This window comes from Rhinoderma darwinii, chromosome 4 (assembly GCF_050947455.1).
Source record: "Rhinoderma darwinii isolate aRhiDar2 chromosome 4, aRhiDar2.hap1, whole genome shotgun sequence".
Classification (NCBI taxonomy): Eukaryota; Metazoa; Chordata; class Amphibia; order Anura; family Rhinodermatidae; genus Rhinoderma; species Rhinoderma darwinii.
This window is the reverse complement of record NC_134690.1, coordinates 227,154,679-227,178,437: the sequence shown is the minus strand read 5'-3', so window position 1 is coordinate 227,178,437 and position 23,759 is coordinate 227,154,679. Positions and strand designations below refer to the sequence as shown.

At 44.2% G+C, this 23,759-nt stretch overlaps 1 protein-coding gene across 2 annotated transcripts in view; it reads right to left on the bottom strand.

Moving 5' to 3' along the window:
• QRSL1 (glutaminyl-tRNA amidotransferase subunit QRSL1) overlaps window positions 1–23,759 on the bottom strand; it is a 67,105-nt gene that overhangs the window by 17,231 nt on the left and 26,115 nt on the right. For both annotated transcript variants that reach the window (XM_075862226.1, XM_075862227.1), the window contains 3 exons: window positions 11,950–12,125; window positions 11,760–11,872; window positions 9,799–9,991 (listed from right to left, as the gene is read on the bottom strand). In XM_075862226.1, the coding sequence (XP_075718341.1) occupies window positions 9,799–9,991; window positions 11,760–11,872; window positions 11,950–12,125 (482 nt within the window). The remainder of the gene's footprint in view (window positions 1–9,798; window positions 9,992–11,759; window positions 11,873–11,949; window positions 12,126–23,759) is intronic.

Genomic DNA, 23,759 nt, shown 5'->3' with positions numbered 1-23,759 from the left:
CCTCTCTAGGGTTGAGTCTCTTGGCTGATTCTAGAAAGACCAAATTTTTATGGTCAGTGAGCACCGTGACCCGATGCCTTGCCCCTTCGAGAAAATGGCGCCATTCCTCCAAAGCCCATTTGATGGCCAGCAGTTCCCGATTACCCACATCGTAATTTTGCTCAGAGGGAGAGAACTTACGGGAAAAGAAGGCAAAGGGTTGGAGGTGAGTGTGAGAAGTAGGACCCTGAGACAATACTGCTCCCACACCCACCTCGAAAGCATCCACCCCCACAATAAAGGGTTGAGTTTGATCCAGTTGGATTAGTACCGGGGTGGAGGAAAAGCACCCCTTAAAGAGCTCGAAGGCTCGGACAGCCTCCAGAGCCAAGTGGAGGGTATCCGCACCTTTACGGGTGAGGTCGGTAAGGGGTTTGGCGATTACAGAACATTTTTGAATAAAACGTCTGTAATAATTTGCGAACCCTAAAAACCTTTAGAGGGCTTTCAGGGAAGCAGGCTTAACCCAGTCAGATACCGCCTGGACCTTGGCAGGATCCATGCGGAAATCCTCGGGGGTAAGGATGTGTCCCAAGAAAGGCATCTCGAGTACCAAAACTACATTTTTCAAATTTAGCGAACAATTTATTCTCCCTGAGAATGTAGAGGACAGTCCTGACATGTTTGATGTGCGAGTCCCAGTCTTTGGAAAACACCAAAATGTCATCTAAGTGTACCACCAAGAAGAGCCCCAGATAGTCTCTTAAAGTATAATTTACGAAAGTCTGGAACACAGCTGGCGCATTACATAGACCAAAGGGCATCACAGGTACTCAAAGTGCCCTTCGGGGGTGTTAAAGGCAGTCTCCCACTCAGCCAGTCTCCCTGTCCCAGGTGCTAAAAAAAAACACCCCCACAGCACTATGCTTCACCGTAGGGATGGCATTGGGCAGGTGATGAGCAGTAGCTGGTTTCCTCCAGACAGGATGCTTAGAATTGAGGCCAAAATGTTCAATCTTGGTTTCATCAGACCACAGAATCTTGTTTCTCACAGTCTGAGAGTCCTTTAGTTATATTCTGGGAACTCCAGATGGTCTTCCAAGTGTCTTTTACTGAGGAGAGGCTGCCTTCTGGCCATTCTGCCATGAAGCCCAGATTGGTGGAGTGCTGCAGTGATGGTTGACCTTCTGGAAATTTTTCCCATCTGCACACAGGATCTTTGGAGCTCAGCCAAAGTGACCATAGGGTTCTTAATTAACCTCTTACCAAGGCCCTTCTCCGCAGATTACTTAGTTTGGTGGGGTGGCCAGCTCTGGGAAGAGTACCGGTTGTTCCAAACGTCTTCCATTTAGGAGTTAGGGAGGCCACTATAATCTTGGGAACTTTCAGTGCAGCAGAATTGTTTTTGTACCCTTCTCCAGATCTGGGCCGCCATACAATCCAGTCTCTGAGCTCTACATGCAGTTCTTTCCTCCTCACAGCTCGGTTTTTGCTCTGATATGCATGGTCTGCTGTGATACCTTATATAGACATGGTGTAAAGGATCTGCCAGGCACTGCTTCGGGGTTAATTCCCAGAATTAATCAGTCAACACCTGAGTGTACATCCCTGAGACAGACACCAGCTTCCTCCACTCAGGCTGGCAGGCTTAGGAGTGGGAGAGCCTATCGCAACCTGGCCAGACTCAGCTAGCTCCCGCCCTCGGTCTATTTAAGCCTGCTCTTCCTGTCCATCTGTGCTTGTGAATTCTTTCCTTGAGGTTTCCTGGCCCAGCTACAGCTCCTGCTACTTTTTGATCCTGCTCCATACAGACCCCGGCTTACCGACTACTCTTCTGCTTTTCGCTTTGTACCTCGCACTCTCCTGGCTTGACTCGGCTCGTTCACTACTCTGTTGCTCACGGTGTTTCCGCGAGCAACTGCCCATTTCCCTTGCTTGTATTCCCTTGTTTGTTTGTCGTGTTTGTCATGCACTTACTGAGCGCAGGGACCGCCGCCCAGTTGTACCCCGTCGCCTAAGGCGGGTCGTTGCAAGTAGGCAGGGACAGAGTGGCGGGTAGATTAGGGCTCACTTGTCCGTTTCCCTACCCCCCCCACCATTACAAATTCACAAGCCCTATACCTAGTCTACCCTGGTCCCTGACACCATTATGGAACCCCGTGAAACCCTGGCTCAGCAAATGCAGGGTCTCTCCCTACAGGTCCAGGCCCTGGCTCAGAGGGTCAACCAGCCTGATGCTACCTTGGTAGTTCCCCTCACCGCACCCCTTGAACCCCACCTCAAGTTGCCCGACCGGTTCTCAGGTGACCGGAGGGCTTTTCTCTCCTTTTCGGGAGAGTTGTAGGCTTTACTTTCGCTTAAAGCCTCACTCCTCAGGTTCTGAGAGCCAGCGGGTGGGTATAATTATGTCCCGGCTCCAGGAAGGGCCCCAAGAGTGGGCCTTCTCCTTGGCTCCTGGCGCCCCTGAACTTTCCTCCGTTGATTGTTTCTTTTCTGCCCTCGGACTTATTTATGACGAGACTGACAGAACTGCCTTTGCCGAGAGTCAGCTGGTGACCTTACGTCAGGGTAAGAGACCTGTTGAGGAGTATTGCTCTGACTTTAGGAAGTGGTGCGTAGCTTCTCGGTGGAATGACCCTGCCTTAAGGTGCCAGTTTAGGTTGGGTCTGTCGAATGCCCTGAAAGACCTGCTAGTTAGTTATCCCTCTTCTGACTCCTTAGACCAGGTTATGGCTTTAGTGGTACGACTTGACCGACGTCTCAGGGAACGACAACGTGAACGTTTATGTGTTTTTTCCTCCGACTCCCCCATGATGCCTCCCGAAGTCCCGTTGCTTCGTTTCTCCCCTAAAGACTCAGAAATACCTATGCAACTCGGGGCCTCCGTGTCCCCTCAACAACGTAGAGAATTCCGCAGGAAGAATGGTCTCTGCTTCTACTGTGGGGATGTCAAGCATCAAGTAAACAACTGTCCCAAGCGTAAGAATGCTGTCAGAGAGCTCCCGCGTCTAAGTGATCATCGGGGAGGTCACTTGGGCGCACAGGTATTTCCCGTAAATATGAAACGTACTAAGATATTGCTTCCCTTTCAGGTCTCTTTTGGTGGTAGGTCTGCTACCGGCAGTGCCTTCGTGGATTCAGGGTCCTCTACTAATATCATGTCTGTGGAATTTGCTATGTCTCTCGCTATGCCTCTGATTGATTTGCCTAAACCTGTTCCGGTAGTGGGTATCGACTCCACTCCTCTTGCTAATGGTTATTTTACACAGCATACCCCTGTTTTTGAACTCCTTGTTGGCTCCATGCATTTGGAGCAATGCTCTGTACTATTGATGCAGGGATTATCGTACGATTTGGTTCTAGGTCTTCCCTGGTTGCAGTTGCATAATCCTACGTTTGACTGGAATACTGGGGAGCTAACCAAATGGGGTAATGAATGTTGTACGTCATGTTTTTCTGTTAATTCTATTTCTCCCCCTAAGGAGGTGAATACGCTACCCGAGTTTGTTCAGGACTTCGCTGATGTTTTCTCTAAAGAGGCCTCCGAAGTATTACCGCCTCATAGAGAATACGATTGCGCTATCGAATTGGTACCAGGAGCTAAGCTTCCTAAGGGTAGGATATTTAACCTTTCTTGTCCCGAACGTGAAGCCATGAGGGAGTATATCCAGGAATCCCTGGCCAAGGGTTACATTCGTCCCTCTTCTTCTCCGGTAGGTGCTGGCTTCTTCTTCGTAGGGAAGAAGGATGGGGGTCTTAGGCCATGCATTGACTACCGTGGCCTGAATAAGGTCACGGTAAGGAACCAGTATCCCCTTCCTTTGATTCCTGATCTCTTTAATCAGGTTCAGGGGGCCCAATGGTTCTCTAAATTGGATCTACGGGGGGCGTATAACCTTATTCGCATCAAAGAGGGGGATGAGTGGAAGACTGCGTTTAACACGCCCGAAGGCCATTTCGAATACCTCGTCATGCCCTTTGGGTTGTGCAATGCCCCTGCGGTCTTCCAGAACTTCATAAATGAGATTTTGAGAAATTACCTGGGGATATTTCTTGTAGTGTACCTTGATGACATATTGGTGTTTTCCAGGGACTGGTCCTCCCACATAGAGCATGTCAGGAAAGTGCTCCAGGTCCTTCGAGAAAACAAACTGTTTGCCAAAATCGAAAAATGTGTATTTGGGGTACAGGAGATACCATTTTTAGGTCAAATCCTCACTCCTCATGAATTCCGCATGGACCCTGCCAAGGTTCAGGCTGTGGCTGAATGGGTCCAACCTGCCTCCCTGAAAGCGCTACAGTGTTTTTTGGGGTTCGCTAACTATTACAGGAGATTTATTGCTAACTTCTCGGTCGTCGCTAAGCCTCTTACGGACCTCACTCGCAAGGGTGCTGATGTCCTCCATTGGCCCCCTGAGGCCGTCCAGGCTTTTGAGACCCTCAAGAAGTGCTTTATCTCGGCCCCCGTGCTGGTTCAGCCCAACCAAAGGGAGCCATTTATTGTGGAGGTTGACGCGTCCGAGGTGGGAGTGGGGGCCGTCTTGTCCCAGGGTACCAGCTCCCTCACCCATCTCCGCCCCTGTGCTTACTTTTCTAGGAAGTTTTCGCCCACGGAGTGTAACTATGATATTGGCAACCGCGAACTTTTAGCCATTAAATGGGCATTTGAAGAGTGGCGCCACTTCCTGGAGGGGGCTAGGCACCAGGTAACGGTCCTTACCGACCACAGAATCTGGTTTTCCTAGAATCTGCCCGGAGGCTAAACCCGAGACAAGCTCGATGGGCGTTGTTTTTTACCAGATTCAATTTTTTGGTTACCTATAGGGCCGGGTCTAAAAATATTAAGGCGGATGCACTGTCGCGTAGCTTCATGGCCAGCCCTCCTTCGGAGGAAGATCCTGTTTGTATTTTGCCTCCAGGTATAGTCATTTCCTCTATCGAGTCCGATTTAGTCTCTGAAATTGCTGCTGATCAAGGTTCAGCTCCTGGGAACCTTCCTGAGAACAAGCTGTTTGTTCCCCTGCAATTCCGGCTAAGGGTACTTAGGGAAAATCACGACTCCGCACTATCTGGCCATCCAGGCATCCTGGGTACCAAACACCTCATTACCAGAAATTATTGGTGGCCTGGTTTGCCTAAAGACGTTAAGGCCTACGTCGCCGCCTGTGAGGTTTGTGCCAGGTCCAAGACTCCCAGGTCCCGACCAGCGGGCTTACTGCGTTCGTTGCCCATTCCCCAGAGACCTTGGACACATATCTCCATGGATTTTATCACCGATTTGCCTCCATCCCAAGGCAAGTCGGTGGTGTGGGTGGTGGTAGACCGCTTCAGTAAAATGTGCCACTTTGTGCCCCTCAAGAAACTACCCAACGCCAAGACGTTGGCTACCTTGTTTATCAAACACATCCTGCGTCTCCATGGGGTCCCCGTCAATATTGTTTCTGACAGGGGGGTACAATTTGTTTCATTGTTTTGGAGAGCCTTCTGTAATAAGTTGGGGATTGATCTGTCCTTCTCCTCTGCTTTCCATCCTGAAACCAATGGCCAAACGGAGAGGACTAATCAGTCTCTAGAACAATACTTAAGATGTTTTGTCTCTGACTGTCAATTTGATTGGGTTTCTTTCATTCCCCTCGCCGAATTTTCCCTTAATAACCGGGTCAGTAACTCGTCAGGGGTCTCTCCCTTTTTCTGTAATTTTGGGTTTAATCCACGGTTCTCCTCCGTTTCACCTGGTTGTTCCAACAATCCCGAGGTGGAGGTCGTTCATCGGGATCTGTGCACAGTCTGGGCCCAGGTTCAGAAGAACCTAGAGGCGTCCCAGAGCATACAGAAGGCTCAGGCCGATAGAAGACGTTCTGCTAACCCCCTGTTTGTGGTCGGGGATCTGGTGTGGTTGTCATCCAGGAACTTGCGTCTCAAGGTTCCGTCCAAAAAGTTTGCTCCCCGGTTTATTGGGCCGTATAAGGTCATTGAGGTCCTCAGTCCTGTCTCTTTCCGGCTGGAGTTACCCCCGTCTTTTCGTATACACAACGTGTTTCATGCCTCCCTCCTGAAACGCTGCTCCCCGTCCTTGGCCCCCTCGAGGAAACCTCCTGTTCCCGTCCTCACCCCTGAGGGGGTGGAATTTGAGGTGGCCAGGATCGTGGACAGCAAGATGGTCCAAGGCTCCCTCCAGTACCTGGTCCATTGGAGAGGATACGGGCCCGAGGAGAGGACTTGGGTACCCGCCCGGGATGTTCACGCTGGGGTATTGGTCAGGAGGTTCCACCTGCGTTTCCCCAGTAAGCCAGGTCCACTTAGAAAGGGTCCGGTGGCCCCTCATAAAAGGGGGGGTACTGTAAAGGATCTGCCAGGCACTGCTTCGGGGTTAATTCCCAGAATTAATCAGTCAACACCTGAGTGTACATCCCTGAGACAGACACCAGCTTCCTCCACTCAGGCTGGCAGGCTTAGGAGTGGGAGAGCCTATCGCAACCTGGCCAGACTCAGCTAGCTCCCGCCCTCGGTCTATTTAAGCCTGCTCTTCCTGTCCATCTGTGCTTGTGAATTCTTTCCTTGAGGTTTCCTGGCCCAGCTACAGCTCCTGCTACTTTTTGATCCTGCTCCATACAGACCCCGGCTTACCGACTACTCTTCTGCTTTTCGCTTTGTACCTCGCACTCTCCTGGCTTGACTCGGCTCGTTCACTACTCTGTTGCTCACGGTGTTTCCGCGAGCAACTGCCCATTTCCCTTGCTTGTATTCCCTTGTTTGTTTGTCGTGTTTGTCATGCACTTACTGAGCGCAGGGACCGCCGCCCAGTTGTACCCCGTCGCCTAAGGCGGGTCGTTGCAAGTAGGCAGGGACAGAGTGGCGGGTAGATTAGGGCTCACTTGTCCGTTTCCCTACCCCCCCCACCATTACACATGGGGTGTGTCTATCCAAATCAATTCCAATCAAATAAATGTACCACAGGTGGACTCCAATCAAGGTGTAGAAACATTTTAACGAATGATCTAGAGAAATGGGAGGCCCCGAGAGCTAAATTTCAAGTCATAGCAAAGGCTAGAAATACTTATGTCCATGCAGAATGAGTTTTTCATTTTTAATAAATTTGCAAAAAAATCTACAACTCTGTTTTCACTTTGTCAGTATTTAAAGAGGCTCTGTCACCACATTATAAGTGCCCTATGTCCTACATAAGGAGATAGGCGCTATAATGTAGGTGACAGTAATGCTTTTTATTTAAAAAAACAATCTATTTTTACCACTTTATTAGCGTTTTTTAGATTTATGCTAATGAGTTGCTTAATGCCCAAGTAGGCATATTTTTACTTTAGACCAAGTGGGCGTTGTACAGGGGAGTGTATGACGCTGACCAATCAGCGTCATTCACTCCTCTCCATTTAATTACTCAGCGCATAGGGATCCTGTTAGATCCTTATGTGCTGTCTTATACTAACACATTAACAATACTGAAGTGTTTAGACAGTGAATAGACATTCCACGGGATGTCTATTCACAATCCCTGCACTTCGTTACTCTGTCTGTGGTAGTTACAGCAGAGGACGCCTAATCTCGCGAGATTACGCGTTAAATGACAGGTTACAACGAGATCACGCTTCCTCTGCTGTAACTACCATAGAGACAGTAACGAAGTGCAGAGATTGTGAATAGACATCCCGTGGAATGTCTATTCACTGTCTAAACACTTCAGTATTGTTAATGTGTTAGTATATGAATGGAGAGTAGTGAATGACGCTGATTGGTCAGCGTCATACACTCCCCTGTACAACGCCCACTTGGTCTAAAGTAAAAATACGCCCACTTGGGTATTAAGAAACTCATTAGCATAAATTTAAAAACGCTAATAAAGTGGTAAAAATAGATTGTTTTTTTAAAATAAAAAGCATTACTGTCACCCACATTATAGCGCCCATCTCCTTATGTAGGAGATAGGGCACTTATAATGTGGTGACAGAGCCTCTTTAATGCCGAACGATGAGGAAAAAACATAATTTTTTTTATTTTCGCAAAAGGCCTCAACATAACAAAATGTGTATTCACACAAAATGTATATACACCCACACAGTACTGTGCAAAAGTTTTAGGCAGTTGTGGAAAAAAGCGGCAAAGTAAGAATGCGTTAAAAAAAAAGAAGTGATAATAGACTGATTTCATCAAATAACAAAATACAAAGTGAACGAGCAGAAGTGAAATCTAAATCAAATCAATATTTGGTGTCACCACCCTTTGCCTTCAAAACAGTATAAATTCTTCTAGGTGCACTTGCAGCCATGGATTTTGTAGGATTATAGTCATGTTCGATTAACCAATTATACCAAACAGGTGATAATGATCATCATTTTCATATGTAGGTTAAAACACAGTGTAATGCCCGCGGTCGCAGACCGCAGCCTCCCCTTACCTGATGACGGCCACGACCGCAGACCTCCCTCCTGTGGCCGACGTCTCCTTCCCCGGAGACGTCAGCGCATCCGGCCCCTCCAAACTGTAGTGTCTGCTAGTGGGTCCTCATACCCCTAGATCGTGACACACAATCATTAACTGAAACATAAACAGCTGTGTAGGAGGCTTAAAACTGGGTGAGGAACAGCCAAACTCTGCCACAAAAGGTGAGCTTGTGGAAGACAGTTTCATGACTCAGATCCACCTGCCATGGTGTGGACTGAACACAGCAACAAGACACAAGGTAGTTATACTGCATCAACAAGGTCTCTCACAAACAAAGACTTCAAAGCAGACTGGGTTTTTAATATGTGCTGTTCAAGCTCTTTTGAAGAAGCACAAATCAACTGGCAACGTTGAGGACTGTAGACACAGTGGTCAGTTCAAGGAAACAGTGCAGTAGATAAAAGACACATCATGCTTACTTCTCTTCGAAATCGCAAGATGTCCAGCAGTGCCCTCAGTTTAAAACTGGTAGAAACCAGTGGGATCCAGGTACACCCATCTACTGTTCGGAGAAGTCAGGCCACAAGTGGTCTTTATGGAAGAATTGCAGCCAAAAAGCCATACATTCGATGTGGAAACAAGGCCAAGCGACTCAACTATGCATAAAAACATAGGAACTGTGGTGCATAAAAATGACAGCAGGTGCTCTGGACTGATGAGTCAAAACTTTAAAATATTTGGCTGTAACAGAAGGCAGTTTGTTCGCTGACGAGCTGGAGAGTGGTACAATAAGTTCCTTGCAAGTTTAGGGCTGCATTTCAGCAAATGGAGTTGGGGATTTGGTCAGGATTAATGGTGTCTTCAATGCTGAGAAATACAGGCAGATATTTATTAATCATGCAATATCATCAGGGAGGCATCTGATCTTATTGGCTCCAAATTTCTTCTGCAGCAGGACGATGACCCCAAACGTACAGATAATATCATTAAGAACAGTCTTCAGCGTAAAGAAGAACAAGGAGCCCTGGAAGTGATGATATCCCCCACAGAGCCCTGATCTCAAAATCATTGAGTCCGTCTGGGATTACACGAAGAGACAGAATGATTTGAGGAAGCCTACAGCCACAGAAGATCTATGGTTAGTTATTGAAGATGTTTGGAACAACCTAGAAGAATGAATGCGGTTTTGAAGACAAAGGGTGGTCACACCAAATATTGATTTGATTTAGATCTCTCTGCTGTTCATTCAGTTTGCATTTTGTTAATTGATAAAAAAAACTATTAACACTTCTATTTTTGAAAGCATTCTTACTTTGCAGCATTTTTCTACAACTGCCTAAAACGTTTGCACAGTACTGTACATAACAATGTCAGAAGCCTATTAAACATTATTATACCATGAATGTTAGATGAACTCCTTACCATATTCCAGTCCATCAAATCGAGCCATATTTGAAGCTACTTCAGCTGTGCATAGGACATGGTAACAAACAATAGAGTAGCATGTGTGAGGCATTGAAACCTCAACCACCTTGGCTCCAGCATTCTCCAACAAATCTGCAGCTTTTGACCAGAGAGGGAGTATTTCAGAAGATAATCCGGGTGCATGGTATTCCTTTATGAAACAAATAAAAAGATAAAAATTGCTAAATTTAGTCCACGAAAGAGTCCAAGTTACAAAACAATAAACATTCATTGAACCAAAATAGAAAAAAAATTGGGCTAATATGAAAAGGAAAATAACTAATCAGGCTTATCTTTCTGTACTGAATCTCCGCCCACATAATGATACTTACATGTGTTCTTCAATGGATAACTAACTTTTCAAACAATTTTAGCTAATCTAATAGTATACCTGATATAGATCAACTTTGTAATTTACTTATTGTTAAAATGCAGCTGTTTTCTCCATCCAAATTCTGTGTTAACCTACTGCCACTAGGTGTCTCCCTTCCTGTAATTTGCTGTCTAACCCCATTGTGAAGCAAAATCCATCCCTAGCTACATAGCAGAGGAACTGGACTACAGGAAGTGGGGGTGTGCCTCTCCACAGCCTGCCAATAAAAGTCTATGGAGAGGGGAGGGGGAGCAGGAGTGAGCTAGCATAGAGAGGAGACGCAGAAATGCTGCCCATACAAGTCTATGGAGAGGGGAGGGGATAGCAGGAGGAGGGAGCAGAGAGAGGAGACACAGATATGCTACCCATACAAGTCTACGGAGAGGAGCAGAGTAAAAAAGATACACACAGATATACTGCAGCCCCCTGTTTTATCTCAGCCCAGTGAAAGATTTTCAGCTACACTGCTGTATAATGTCCTCCATGTTGCTGCTGCATTTATATATATGTGATAGATAGAGATAGGACAGCAGGATTGCTCTCTATGTGTGCAGTTTATAGAAGACATAATAGTCGTTAAGCTCTGCCCACTAGCTCTGAGACAACTGAGATTTAAAGATAGAGCCTGCAGAGGGAAACTGCTAAAAAAAAAATACAGAATACTAGTTATATAATTGCCAGAAATAGTGTTATTTGTTATGTACACACATATGACAGCTTATTCTGAAAATTCACCTGAAAAGTTAGGTACGCTTTAAATATTCTGTTTCTTAGGATTCATGCACATTGCATTGCCACATGCACGGACCCTGTAAGGCAGCACAGAGTCCCTACAAGGGAAACAGTATGAGCACATAGCAGACAATGGGCGCCATATTACAGATTTGTACGACACAAATCAGTAATACAGCTTTGTGCACGGACCCTTAGTCTAAACTGAATTTTACTTATTAGATCTATAGTTTGTGCTACTAAGCTATCCTTATTTTAAGGTTGGACAAGAAATTCTACTACAGTCAGCCATTTTGAAGGCTATACAGAAATGGTCACTCAGTGACAGGCTGTATACAAATATATATTTACAATTCCATGTACCATCTTATTTCCCCTCCACCTGTCAAACTGCGTTTGTTACTCCCATTATTGGGCATCTGTGCATGTTATGCCTACTTGAATTAGTACACCAGGCATATACAGACCTACAGCAGGGTAAGAATGGAGAGAGCAAGTCTTCTAATCTGGAGCAAAATTGTCCTATGCATAGGAATACAATTAGGTGATGTATTTTACAGCTTATGGTAAGTGTTAATAGCACAGGTAAACTCTGTTAACCCACTCAGGTCTATTTTAGGTATATACAGGGCAGATGTTTAGTATTCTAATATGGCTGAGGAATAGCTAAGCTATCGCAAAGACTAGAATCAATGACTTTCATTTTATGGGCAACTCTAAAATACAATATAAAACCCAACTATCTGGATAGTCAGCTACACTTCTGGTATTTTAAGGCCAAAAACTAATTTGGCATTAAGAAATTGGGTATTACCTTTGGAATTCCTATGCAGAGCTTAGTCATATCTATTGCATCTGGAAGAGTGAACGGCTGGAAGTAATCTTGGATTGTTGTTGAGTCTTGTGGATCATGGCCAGCAAGTACACCTAAAAACAAAGATGTTTGTTGATCAGAAGTAAAAAGTAATTTGTAAAGTTGTAAGACAAATATGTTTGTATATTACCTAGAACAGTTGCTGCATCATCGACACATCTTGCTAAAATTCCAGGTACATCCATGGAGTTTACCAACGGGATTAGTCCATGGCGAGACACAAGCCCATAGGTTGGTTTCAAGCCCACTATGCCACAGTGAGATGCTGGGTTCCGGGTTGATCCTCCTGTATCAGATCCCAGGGCCCTGTTTAATAATCAAGATTTTTAGTGGTCATGCTCTTTATTAAAATGTATTACATTTGTTAATGTTATCAAATACCATATAATTTTTATATAGCACAAACATATTCTGCAGAACTTTACAGTTGGGGTAGTAACAAAATAAAATAAAACAAAATGAAAAGACAATGAAGCAAAAAAAAAAAAAGGAGGGAAATTAAATCGAATGGGAGGAAGCTACAAAATAGGTACAAGGTGCTAATTTTGTCCATAATATACATAATAATTTGCATGAAGCCGCATGAACTGAGAGAAGAGCACGAGTGGGTTGTTAAACAAAGATGGAATTTCACTGTCTAGTTTGATAGAAATCTAATTGTGCTCCCACAATATGAGTAAATTATATAGTTCACTGAAGTAACAATAAAGTAAAAAATACCTTTTAATTAGTAACTAGTTAAAAACAGGGGTAACACACCACTGTGACATAAGCCCCACCGTGATTGTTAAAAAACGTATTAAACAAAAAACACTGAGTCATTGTGATACATCTAACTCGGTGTTTATAACAATATTATGTCTGGAAACAGCATATATCCAGGGCACATCAGTAGTACAATCCCAAAATAAAGCACAGGCGTCCGAATAGATCGGGTCTCCTAGTGCTGGGTGTAACACGATATGACTATCCCCAATGCAAACATTCCATAAACAGAACAACGACCCTACGCGTTTCAGGTACTCATCCTCAGGGGTCCGTATAATGGTAAACTCTGGCCTTCACACCAGCGATAGAATCCTTTAACAGCAGATATTCTGCTGTGCGTCACGGCAAAGATGCACGTATTGATGTCAACGGCATACTTCATTGCAGGCGCTACGTTACTATAAACGCTAAACTCCACCCCTCGTATTCTAGCGGCAAACATGAACTGACCAATCCCCACACCCTCACGATTAGTGACACCTGCCCATGTGACCCCCCGCCGTCAGCTGACAACCAGGGGTCATCATCGGCCGCATCAAGCCGCACGCGCAGGCGCAGTAGAAGTCAGGGACAAATTCGCCCAGACTGCCAAAATAGGAGAAGGTAAGCGCTACACGATAATGGATTGTAAGTAAATCTCGCGGGACAGTTAAACACCGCAAGTAGGCTACCTCACAAAGCAACTAAAAATGTAATTAATCACATGTAGGGTGGAAGGAAATACGATCCCTCATGACATGGGGGACCGAGAGACGATCGCCGTTAAAAAACGGCAGACCAATAGGGCCATCTCAAACCTACATGTGTTGGGCAAAAATGAACTCAAAAATGAACTCACCCACCCCCTGGTTTAAATGAGCAGACTAATTATACATGTTTTATTTAACACTCCGTATGGACGACCTATCTCCCTTGGGTTGCCCAGGGGGTGGGTGAGTTCATTTTTGCCCAACACATGTAGGTTTGAGATGGCCCTATTGGTCTGCCGTTTTTTAACGGCGATCGTCTCTCGGTCCCCCATGTCATGAGGGATCGTATTTCCTTCCACCCTACATGTGATTAATTACATTTTTAGTTGCTTTGTGAGGTAGCCTACTTGCGGTGTTTAACTGTCCCGCGAGATTTACTTACAATCCATTATCGTGTAGCGCTTACCTTCTCCTATTTTGGCAGTCTGGGCGAATTTGTCCCTGACTTCTACTGCGCCTGCGCGTGCGGCTTGATGCGGCCGATGATGACCCCTGGTTGTCAGCTGACGGCGGGGGGTCACATGGGCAGGTGTCACTAATCGTGAGGGTGTGGGGATTGGTCAGTTCATGTTTGCCGCTAGAATACGAGGGGTGGAGTTTAGCGTTTATAGTAACGTAGCGCCTGCAATGAAGTATGCCGTTGACATCAATACGTGCATCTTTGCCGTGACGCACAGCAGAATATCTGCTGTTAAAGGATTCTATCGCTGGTGTGAAGGCCAGAGTTTACCATTATACGGACCCCTGAGGATGAGTACCTGAAACGCGTAGGGTCGTTGTTCTGTTTATGGAATGTTTGCATTGGGGATAGTCATATCGTGTTACACCCAGCACTAGGAGACCCGATCTATTCGGACGCCTGTGCTTTATTTTGGGATTGTACTACTGATGTGCCCTGGATATATGCTGTTTCCAGACATAATATTGTTATAAACACCGAGTTAGATGTATCACAATGACTCAGTGTTTTTTGTTTAATACGTTTTTTAACAATCACGGTGGGGCTTATGTCACAGTGGTGTGTTACCCCTGTTTTTAACTAGTTACTAATTAAAAGGTATTTTTTACTTTATTGTTACTTCAGTGAACTATAAACAAAGATGGGAGCAGAGATGTATGATGGTGCAGAATTGTGTTAAGCCATATACACTCGGATGAGAGTTTTGAATTTAACTGTGCAAGAAACAGGTAACCAGTGTAATGAGCGATAGAGAGCAGAGGAATTAGTTTAACTGCTATACAGAGAGATCACCCTGGCATGTCAATTAGTAGCGAGTTACAGTAGTCTAGACGAGAAATTATTAGGTCCTGGATTAGCATTTTAACAGTGTCAGTGATAAGGTAGGGACGTATACGAAAGTTAATTTTTTAGCTAAAGGCAACAGGATTTGACAAAGGGTTAAAAGTGGGGAAGAAAGGACAGGTCAGAGTCAAGTATAACTTCAATAGATCGGGCCTAATGTTTAAGGAGGATGGTGGGGTTATAGGTAGAGATGGAGACATCAGATTTTATGTGAAGAATATGATGGAGGAAACAAAGGAGTTCAGTTTTAGAAAGATTAAAGAAGAACTCCACTTTTTTTATTTTCCCCTCCATTTTTACATTGGTGTTTCAGTGGGGTTGCTATGTGCAGAAATACTTACCGATCCCCGCATCTTGTCGTTTTTGGGTCTAGCGTGGCTCACGTGATCTTCCTTCTGAACTGTATGGATTCACTGTGATTTTGAGTAAACCGGAACTCAGGCTCTCAATGCACTCCTAGGGGAATCGGAACGAGGCTCCATAGGAATGCATTGAGAGCCTGACTTCCGGTTTTCTGAAAAGCAGCGATTCAAGACAAGTCAGAGGGAAGATCACGTGAGCCACGCTGGACCCAAAAACGACAAGATGTGGGGATCGGTAAGTATTTCTGCACATAGCACCCCACTGAAACACCAATGTACAAATGGAGGGTGCAATAAAAAATAAATAAATGGAGTGCTTTAAGTTTGAGATATAGAGACAGATGACAGACACTAACTAGTGTTCCTTAGGAGAGCAGGAGAAATGTCCTGGGAGGATGTACATAGTTGAATGTCTTCAGCATAAAGATGATACTGAAAACCAAACCTGCTGACCGTCTGCCCAACTGGAATTGTTTAGAGAGAAAACAGGACACGGAATACACTGAACCTTGGGGAACCCCGACAAAGAGAGAGTGGAGTGGAAGTAGAGCCAGCAAAGGACACACTGAAAGAGCGTTCAGAGAGATAGAACCAGGATAGGATAGTCTCCTTTATCCCCTTGGCCTTGCAGGCTAATTAGCATTTTCTCAAGTTTGTTTTTTCCTCCCGCCTTCTAAACTAAAATAGAATCTTTGAGGGGTAAAATTGAAAAAAGAAAACTGCAATTCCTCTTTTGTTTTTTTGGGTTAGTTCTTACGGCGCTCACCATGCGGTAAAAATGACATGTTAACTGTATTCTGTGGGTCAAATTTATATAGTTTTTTATGATGTACTACTTTTACAAAGAAAACAAATGGTTAAAAAAAAATTCTGTCACCATATTCCCAAAACTTTTTTAGTTTTCTGTCTATAAATCGGTGTGAGCTGCAGTTTTTGTTGGTACATACAACTTTTTGATCATTTTGTATTCAATTTTTTTAGGGAAGTGAGAGACAAAAAAAACAGCAATTCTTGTATTGTGATATATTTTTTTCTACGACTTCCATCCGGCTGGTAAAATAACATGATATTTTGATAGTTTGGACTTTAATGGATACAGCAATACCAATTCGGTTTCCTTTTTTTATTTTTTACAGTACTTTAGGGGAAAAAGATCTAAAGTTTTCTTTAAACTTTTAATATATTTTTGTCGATAATTAAAATTTGTAATACTCAACGGTGTTTTACAGTTTTTTTCCAATAGGGCACTTAAATACTGATCGTTTGATCACTGCTACAATACACAATACTACAATCCACTGCAATATCTATGAAAGATGGCGGATACCGTGATCACGCCATGGGGGGGGTGATGGGCTGAAGGAGGGGGCTGCCCCTTTCTAATGTCTAAGATGCCTCAGTTGCTATTGATTGCATCTATATGGTTAAACCTCCGGGATTTGAGTTATTTTAGATCCTGGCCATTGCGGTTTAGGTGTTGGCTGTATCATACAGCTGACACCGGCTGAGTATGGAGCAGGCTCACTCCGTGCGCCTGCTCCATACTTCCTCTTGGTAGCTGCAACATACATCTATAAAGGATTGAGTCGCTACGACTACGGCCGATGGTAATTAAGCTTTTTTTTATTGGTTTTACATCAAAAAGTCTCACTTGTGAAGGAGAGAGAGAGAGACAGAGAGAGAATATCTTAGTCAAGCAGGGAATAACAGCTGGTGACAGCATTGACAAGATGTGAAGGAATGGGATTGAGGGGACAGGTGGTTAGACGGGCAAAAGAGAAGTGCAGAGACTATATTGGTAATTTTTAACAACAATCACAAATAAATTACAAATTACCTCTAACAATACACATTTGGGTAGGAATTGTTATAACAATTATTCAATACTGGTTACACAAAATAATAAAATATTAAACATTTTCTAATATCTAATTGGCTACTGCTGCTGCCCTGCAAAATTGAAGCAATAGATCTTAGGGTGACCAGGACACCAACTAGCTGGTCAATGTGTGCTTATTCGGGCAGGACTGCTGTACTGGGTTCAAATCTAACGTCTGCATGGAGTTTTGTATGTTCTCCCTGTGTTTCTATGGGTTTCCTCTCTTACTCAAAAAGCATACTAGTAGGTTTATTTGCCTTAGCGTGTGTTGGTGCTCAATTTGATTGTTAGCCCCATTGGAGACAGGGAATGATGCGAGTGATGGCAATCTCTGTACAGTGCTTTGGAATACATTGGCGCTATATAAGCAATAGAAAATAAGTTCTGAACTCCACTAATGTTAATCGATACAACACTACGTAATAGGTTGGTCATTATATAGTAAAAGCTTTTTCTCTAATTCTAATCTAAGCCTTACACTGGTTTCTGGCAACGGACCGCATCAAATTCTGGAATCAAAACTGAGCAGTGATAACCAATTAGAAGAGTAATTTGTGCGAGAAAGAAATTTCTCTTTCTCCCTATCAACATTTAAAACAAAAAAGCAAGAAGGGGGAGGGGGTGTTAGGTTCACCCAGGGTGCTGAATGATTAAAGCTAGCGATACATTTCAGATAGCAGTCGTTCGGCTGACAGCTATTCCTCCCGATCCCCCCCCCCCCCAAAAACACATGCACGCTCGGTCGAGAGTGCATCTATTCTCAATAGGGAGGAGTAAAACCGCTGCCAGACACTTCTAGCAGCGGCTCATCTCTTTGCAAACAGAAGGATAGGGCAGTTGGATGCGGCTCATCTCTTTGCAAACAGAAGAATAGGGCATGTTCGAATCCAACTGGCCAATCCTTCTCTTGCCTCGACATCTGCCGTCTGGGGAGAGTCGAGACAACTCCATAGACATTAGATGGTTGGCCGGTGCCGCAGAAATCGGTGGTTTCGGTTGACATACAGTGGCCATACACATTTAGATGTATGTCTGTATTGTGGTATACACGAAAATTTCTCTTTATAGTACACGCAGGTTTGAAAGCTATAACGTATTTTCTTGTTCAGTCATTAAAATAACTATTACGTCTTTTTCCCATGATACATAACACACACAAAAAAAAAAGTGTTATCAGGTGAAAAGTGTAAAAAAGTTAACCAAAAAAAGTTGTTTTATTTGTTTTTGTTTTTTTAATAGCGCAAAGAATGCAACCAAGATAAATAAATAAATGTTTCAATTATGTCCCCCTTTCCATTTCGGTCATTTCTATATAGGGGGTGTATAGTTTGCGGTCGTCGGGGGCATGGTGCAGCTGTGGTTTGGGCTAGAAGTGGCACTCTACTTTTTTTTTCCATAAGATCATAAGAAACCTTTGGGGCACATTTTAACATTACTTTTTTTTATTACTCATTTTCCCTGTAACTGGAGCTGACCTATATCAACCTCAGTTACAAGGAGAAATATAGCCTCCTGGCATGCACTGAGAGCTGATCTGCTAAATCCAACAGCTCCTGCAGCTACCCAGCCCCCTCGATCACCTGGGTGCCGGGAATGGATCTGCAATGTGTATTGCCTCTTCCAGAACTGTATTCACAGCCCTTGTATTCAGTGGTCAGGAAGGCAGAAAGTCTAGGGTCATTGGCCGGTCCGCAAGTGGTTAAAGAGGTCTTGTGTCCAAAAACAGCAAGACAAGCCTGAAGAGTCTCAAAAACACCAACCTGCTGATGCACCTCAAAATCTATGGCAACAGTATCATATGGTAAAAATATGGGAGAAATAATTTTTATGGTTATTAGATATTGTTACCACTTTGTATATTTAACAAACTAAGTAGTAAAAAGTAATTATGTAGTAAAAGTAATTTGCGCAAATACTTTCTGCAAATGCAAAAAATAAAAAACAATGGCAACTTAGCTTCACATGTCTTTTCTTTTATATTATATTTACATGTGCAGACTTTAATGCAAAACTAGTTCTATGTACAGAACAAACATGCTAATAGATATTTGAATCCCCTCAAATCATTAGGAGTTGTGACGGAATTAGCTCACAAGGCTTGCCATCTACTCTGACAGACAGTGGCATACACAAAAACACAAGTAATGGGACATGTGGATAGTTCAGGAAAAATACAACATTCCTTTTACCACAGAAAGAAAGTAAAGCCATTTGTGAAAGGACACAAAACGAGTAAATCTGTGTGATATAAACCATTTTCTATTGTGATCGTTTTCCATTTCTTTGAATGCTGCTAGTTCCGATGGTTGTGTTCATGGACACATATGTACAATTTTTCCACTAATCTATGATAGATATACTAATATGCCAGTACAGTCAAACTTGTCATTCGATAATCCAAAAAGTCTGATAACCTGGCATGTTTCCAGCACAGAACTGCAATACATTAGGGAGTTTTACAGGACCAGAAGCAGAATCAATAGTCAAGAGAGAATCAATAAGAACTTTCTCTGATCAAAAAACAAAATTGTAGTAGCAGGTTTTCAATTAACATTTTATTAGGCCTCATGCACACGACCGTAAAAACACCCGTTATTACGGGTCGTAATTACGACCCGTAATAACGGGCTCATAGACTTCTATTGGCCACGGGTACCTTCCCGTTTTCTTACGGGAAGGTGCCCGTGCCGTTGAAAAAGATAGAACATGTCCTATTTTAGGCCGTAATAACGGCACGGACAGCCCATAGAAGTCTATGGGGCTCCCGTAATAGCGGGTGACTACGTGTGTGCACCCGTCATTACGGGAGCGTTGCTAGGCGACGTCGGTAAATAGTCACTGTCCAGAGTGCTGAAAGAGTTAACTGATCGGCAGTAACTCTTTCAGCACGCTGGACAGTGAATTCCGATCAGAATATAGAGCAACCTGTAAAAAAAAAAAGACGTTCATACTTACCGAGAACATCCTGCTTCCTCCAGTCCGGTCTCCCAGCCGTTGCCTTGGTGACGCGTCCCTCTCGACATCCGGCCCGACTTCCCTGGATGACGTTTCAGCCCATGTGACCGCTGCAGCCAATCACAGGCCAATCACAGGCTGCAGCGGTCACATGGACTGCCGCGTCATCCAGGGATGTCGGGCTGGATGTGAAGAGAGGGACGCGTCACCAAGACAACGGCCGGGTAAGTATGAATTTCTTTAACTTTTATTACAGAAAGGGCTGTCCCTTCTCTCTATCCTGCACTGATAGAGAGAAGGGGTTGCCGATTACTGCAGTGTAATTTTGCAGCCAAAAACGTGCCCGTAAATACGGGTGGAATACGGGTGACACCGGGCCCGTATTTACAGGCACGGGCCCGTAAATACTGGTGCAAAATGGGTCGAATACGTGTGACACCGGACCCGTATTTACGCCAGTATTTACGGGTGGGAAAAAATACGGTCGTGTGCATGAGGCCTTAGACTGTATTTTAGAAGGTACTTCTCTATGACTATCCCATAACCTACAATGTTTGATAATCTAGCGCCTATCTGGTCCGAATAATGCTGGATTAAAGGAATTTTAATGGATTGCAAATGTGAAGTTAAGAAAGCACAGAGATATCTTTTATATAATAACCCCTCCACTGAAAAAAACATGCTCCTGCACAAAAGACTTAAAGTGTAGCTAAACGTTTGACAAACTTCTGACATGTCACAGTGACATGTCAGAAGTTTGGATTGGTGGGGTCCGAGCACCGAGACCCCCAGCAATCTCTAGAACGAAGCAGCTGAAGCGCTCGTGTGAGCGCTCAGCCGCTTCGTGTCTGTTCGGCTGTTTCCGGAAATAAATGTATTGTGTACGGACTCAATATAAAGTCTATGAGCCCATACTCCGATACATCGGCTTTCCGGAAAAAGCTGAATAGACACGAAGCAGCTGAGCGCTTATACAAGCGCTTCAGCTGCTTCGTTCTAGTGATTGGTGGGGGTCTCGGTGCTTGGACCCCCTCCAATCCAAACTTCTGACATGTCACTATGACATGTCAGAAGTTTGTCAAATGTTTAGCTACACTTGAGGGTTCAGATTACAACAAAACTTTTATTTTTTAACCCCTTCCCAACACTTGCCGTACATGTACGTCATGGAAAGCATTGACTTCACGCATCTTGCCGTACATGTACGCCAAATGTTTGGGACCGGCTCAGAAGCTGAGCCGGTGCCATCATCACTGGATCTCAGCTGTATCTTACAGCTGACATCCGGCTGTAACGGCGGGGACCGAAATTAGCTTCGATCCCCGCCATTAACTCCTTAAGTGCAGCGCTCAAACGCGATCGCTGCACTTAAGGTGTTTGCAGCTCATCGGAACCCCAGTAATGAAATTGCCGGGGTTCCGGTGGCTGCAATGGCAATCGGAGGCCTAATACTGGCCTCCCGGTCTGCCTAGCACCGAAGCCGGTCAAGATCCGACCGGCGGCGGAGCCTGATCGGCTTCCGTAGCTGCCGGCAAGATGGCGCCGGGTCAGGAGCTGATCCGGCGTCATCAGCGGTGGAAGTCAGCTGTACTGTACAGCTGACATCAACCTGTAACGGCAGGAACCGGAGCTAGCTCCGATCCCTGCCATTAACCCCTTCGATGCAGCAATCGAAAGCGATTGCTGCATCGTAGCGGTTACTAGCAGATCGCCAGCCCTGACAGGCAATCAGGACTGGCGACTGCTGTTATGGCAACAGGAGACACAATGGTCTCCTGCTCTGCCATTACGGAAGCCGATTTAGGCCCCGCCGGGAGGCGAAGCCTAATCGGCTTGCTGTCAGTGAATGACTGACAGATCTAATACATTGCACTACATAGGTAGTGCAATGTATTAGAAAAAAAAAAATCTGACCGTTGGACCTTCAAGTCCCCTAGTAGGACTTGAGAAAAAGTGTAAAAAAAAGTATAAAAAAGTGTAAAAAAAAGTATAAAAAAGTGTAAAAAAAAGTGCAAAAAATAAAAGTTTGAAAACAATAAAAGTTTCAAGCAATGAAATAAAACACAATCCCCCTTTTACACTTATCAAGTCCTTTATTATTGAAAAATAATAATAAACCATATGTATTTGGTATCGCCACGACCGTAACGACCGGAGGTATCAAAATATTATATTATTTATTGCACGCTGTGAACAGCGTAAAAAAAAAACGTAAAAAACGTTACCAGAGTTTCTGTTTTTTGGTCACTTTGCCCTACAAATGTTAGAATAAAAAGTGATCAAAAAGTCGCACGTATCCAAAAATGATACCTATAAAAACTATAGCTCGTCCCGCAAAAAACAAGCCCTCATACACCTCCGTCGACAAAAAAATTAAAAAGTTATGGTTCTCACAACTTGGCGACAGAAAAAATACATTCTTTTTACAAAAGTTACTTTATTGTGCAAAAAGTTGTAAAACATAAAAAAGTGCTATAAAGTAGGTATCGCCGGAATCGTACTGACCCGCAGAATAACGTGAACATGTAATTTATAACGCATGGTGAACGCTGTATAAAAAAAAAACGAAAAAAGCTGTGCCAGAATTGCGTTTTTTTGTTTACCTGGCATCCCAAAAAATAGGATAAAAGGTGATCAAAAAGTTGCATGTACCCAAAAATGGTACCAATAATAACTACAGCTCGTCCCGCAACAAACCAGCCCTCATACCACTACGTCTATGAAAAATAAAATTAGTTATGGCTCCAATAACTCAGGAAATAAAAAAATATGCAGTTGTGCCCGAGGGGAACATTTCTTCTGTTTGAAGAGGCGATTTATCAAGGACCTAAAATTAGGGAACCAGGAAAGGGAGGGCCCAAACATATCCGCTGGAAGCGACGGTGCCCATATTATACCAGGAACACTTTCCCAGCAAAATTCCCCAAACTGCAAAGGCGCGGAATGTGCACCAAAAGGGGGATAAGAAAGGACGCCATATATCAGTGCGACACCGGCCTGTGCAGAAAGGATTGTGTCACAGCGTAACACACATCTATGGATCATTTTATTGTTTTTTTTTACCCCATTATTATACCACCTGACTATGCCCCTTATATACTCCGCCCGGCTTACATATGCCCTACATTATAAACGGAAACACCAGTAAGACTCCAAACAAAACTACTACCAAGCAAAATCCACGCTCCAAAAGCCAAATGGCATTTCCTCCCATCTGAACCCTACAGCGTCCCCAAACAGCAGTTTCCTTCCACATATATGGCACCGTCATACCCGGGAGAACCCTTTTAGCAATTTTTGGGGTGTGTGTCTCCAGTGGCATAAGCTGGGCACGACATATTTGCCACTGAATGGCATATCTAGGGAAAAATATAAATTTTGAATTTGCACCATCCACAGCGCATTCATTAATGGAAAAGACCTGTGGGGTGAAAATGCTCACTACACCCCTTAATAAATGCCTTGAGGGGTGCAGTTTCCAAATGGGGTCACTTCTCAGGGGTTTATTTTTATTATTTCACATCAGAGCCTCTGCAGTTGTGAACCAATACTTTGTAAATCGCCAAATTAGGCCTCAATTTGACATGGTACGCTTTCACTCCTGAGCCTGGTCGACTGTCCAGGCAAGAGATTAGGGCCACATGTAGGGTGTTTCTAAAACCAGGAAACCCAGCATAATAATTAGAGAGCTGTCTTGTTATGGTGGCACAAGCTGGGCACCACATATTAGCATATCTACGGAAAAAAATCCCATTTTCACTCTGCAACATCGAGTGCACACCAATTTCTGCCAATCACCTGCAGGGTTAAAATGCTTACTACACCCCTAGGTAAATGCATTGAGGAGTGTAGTTTCCAAAATGGGGTCACTTCTGGGGGGTTTCCACTGTTTTGGGCCCACAGGCGCCCAGAAACCAATCCAGC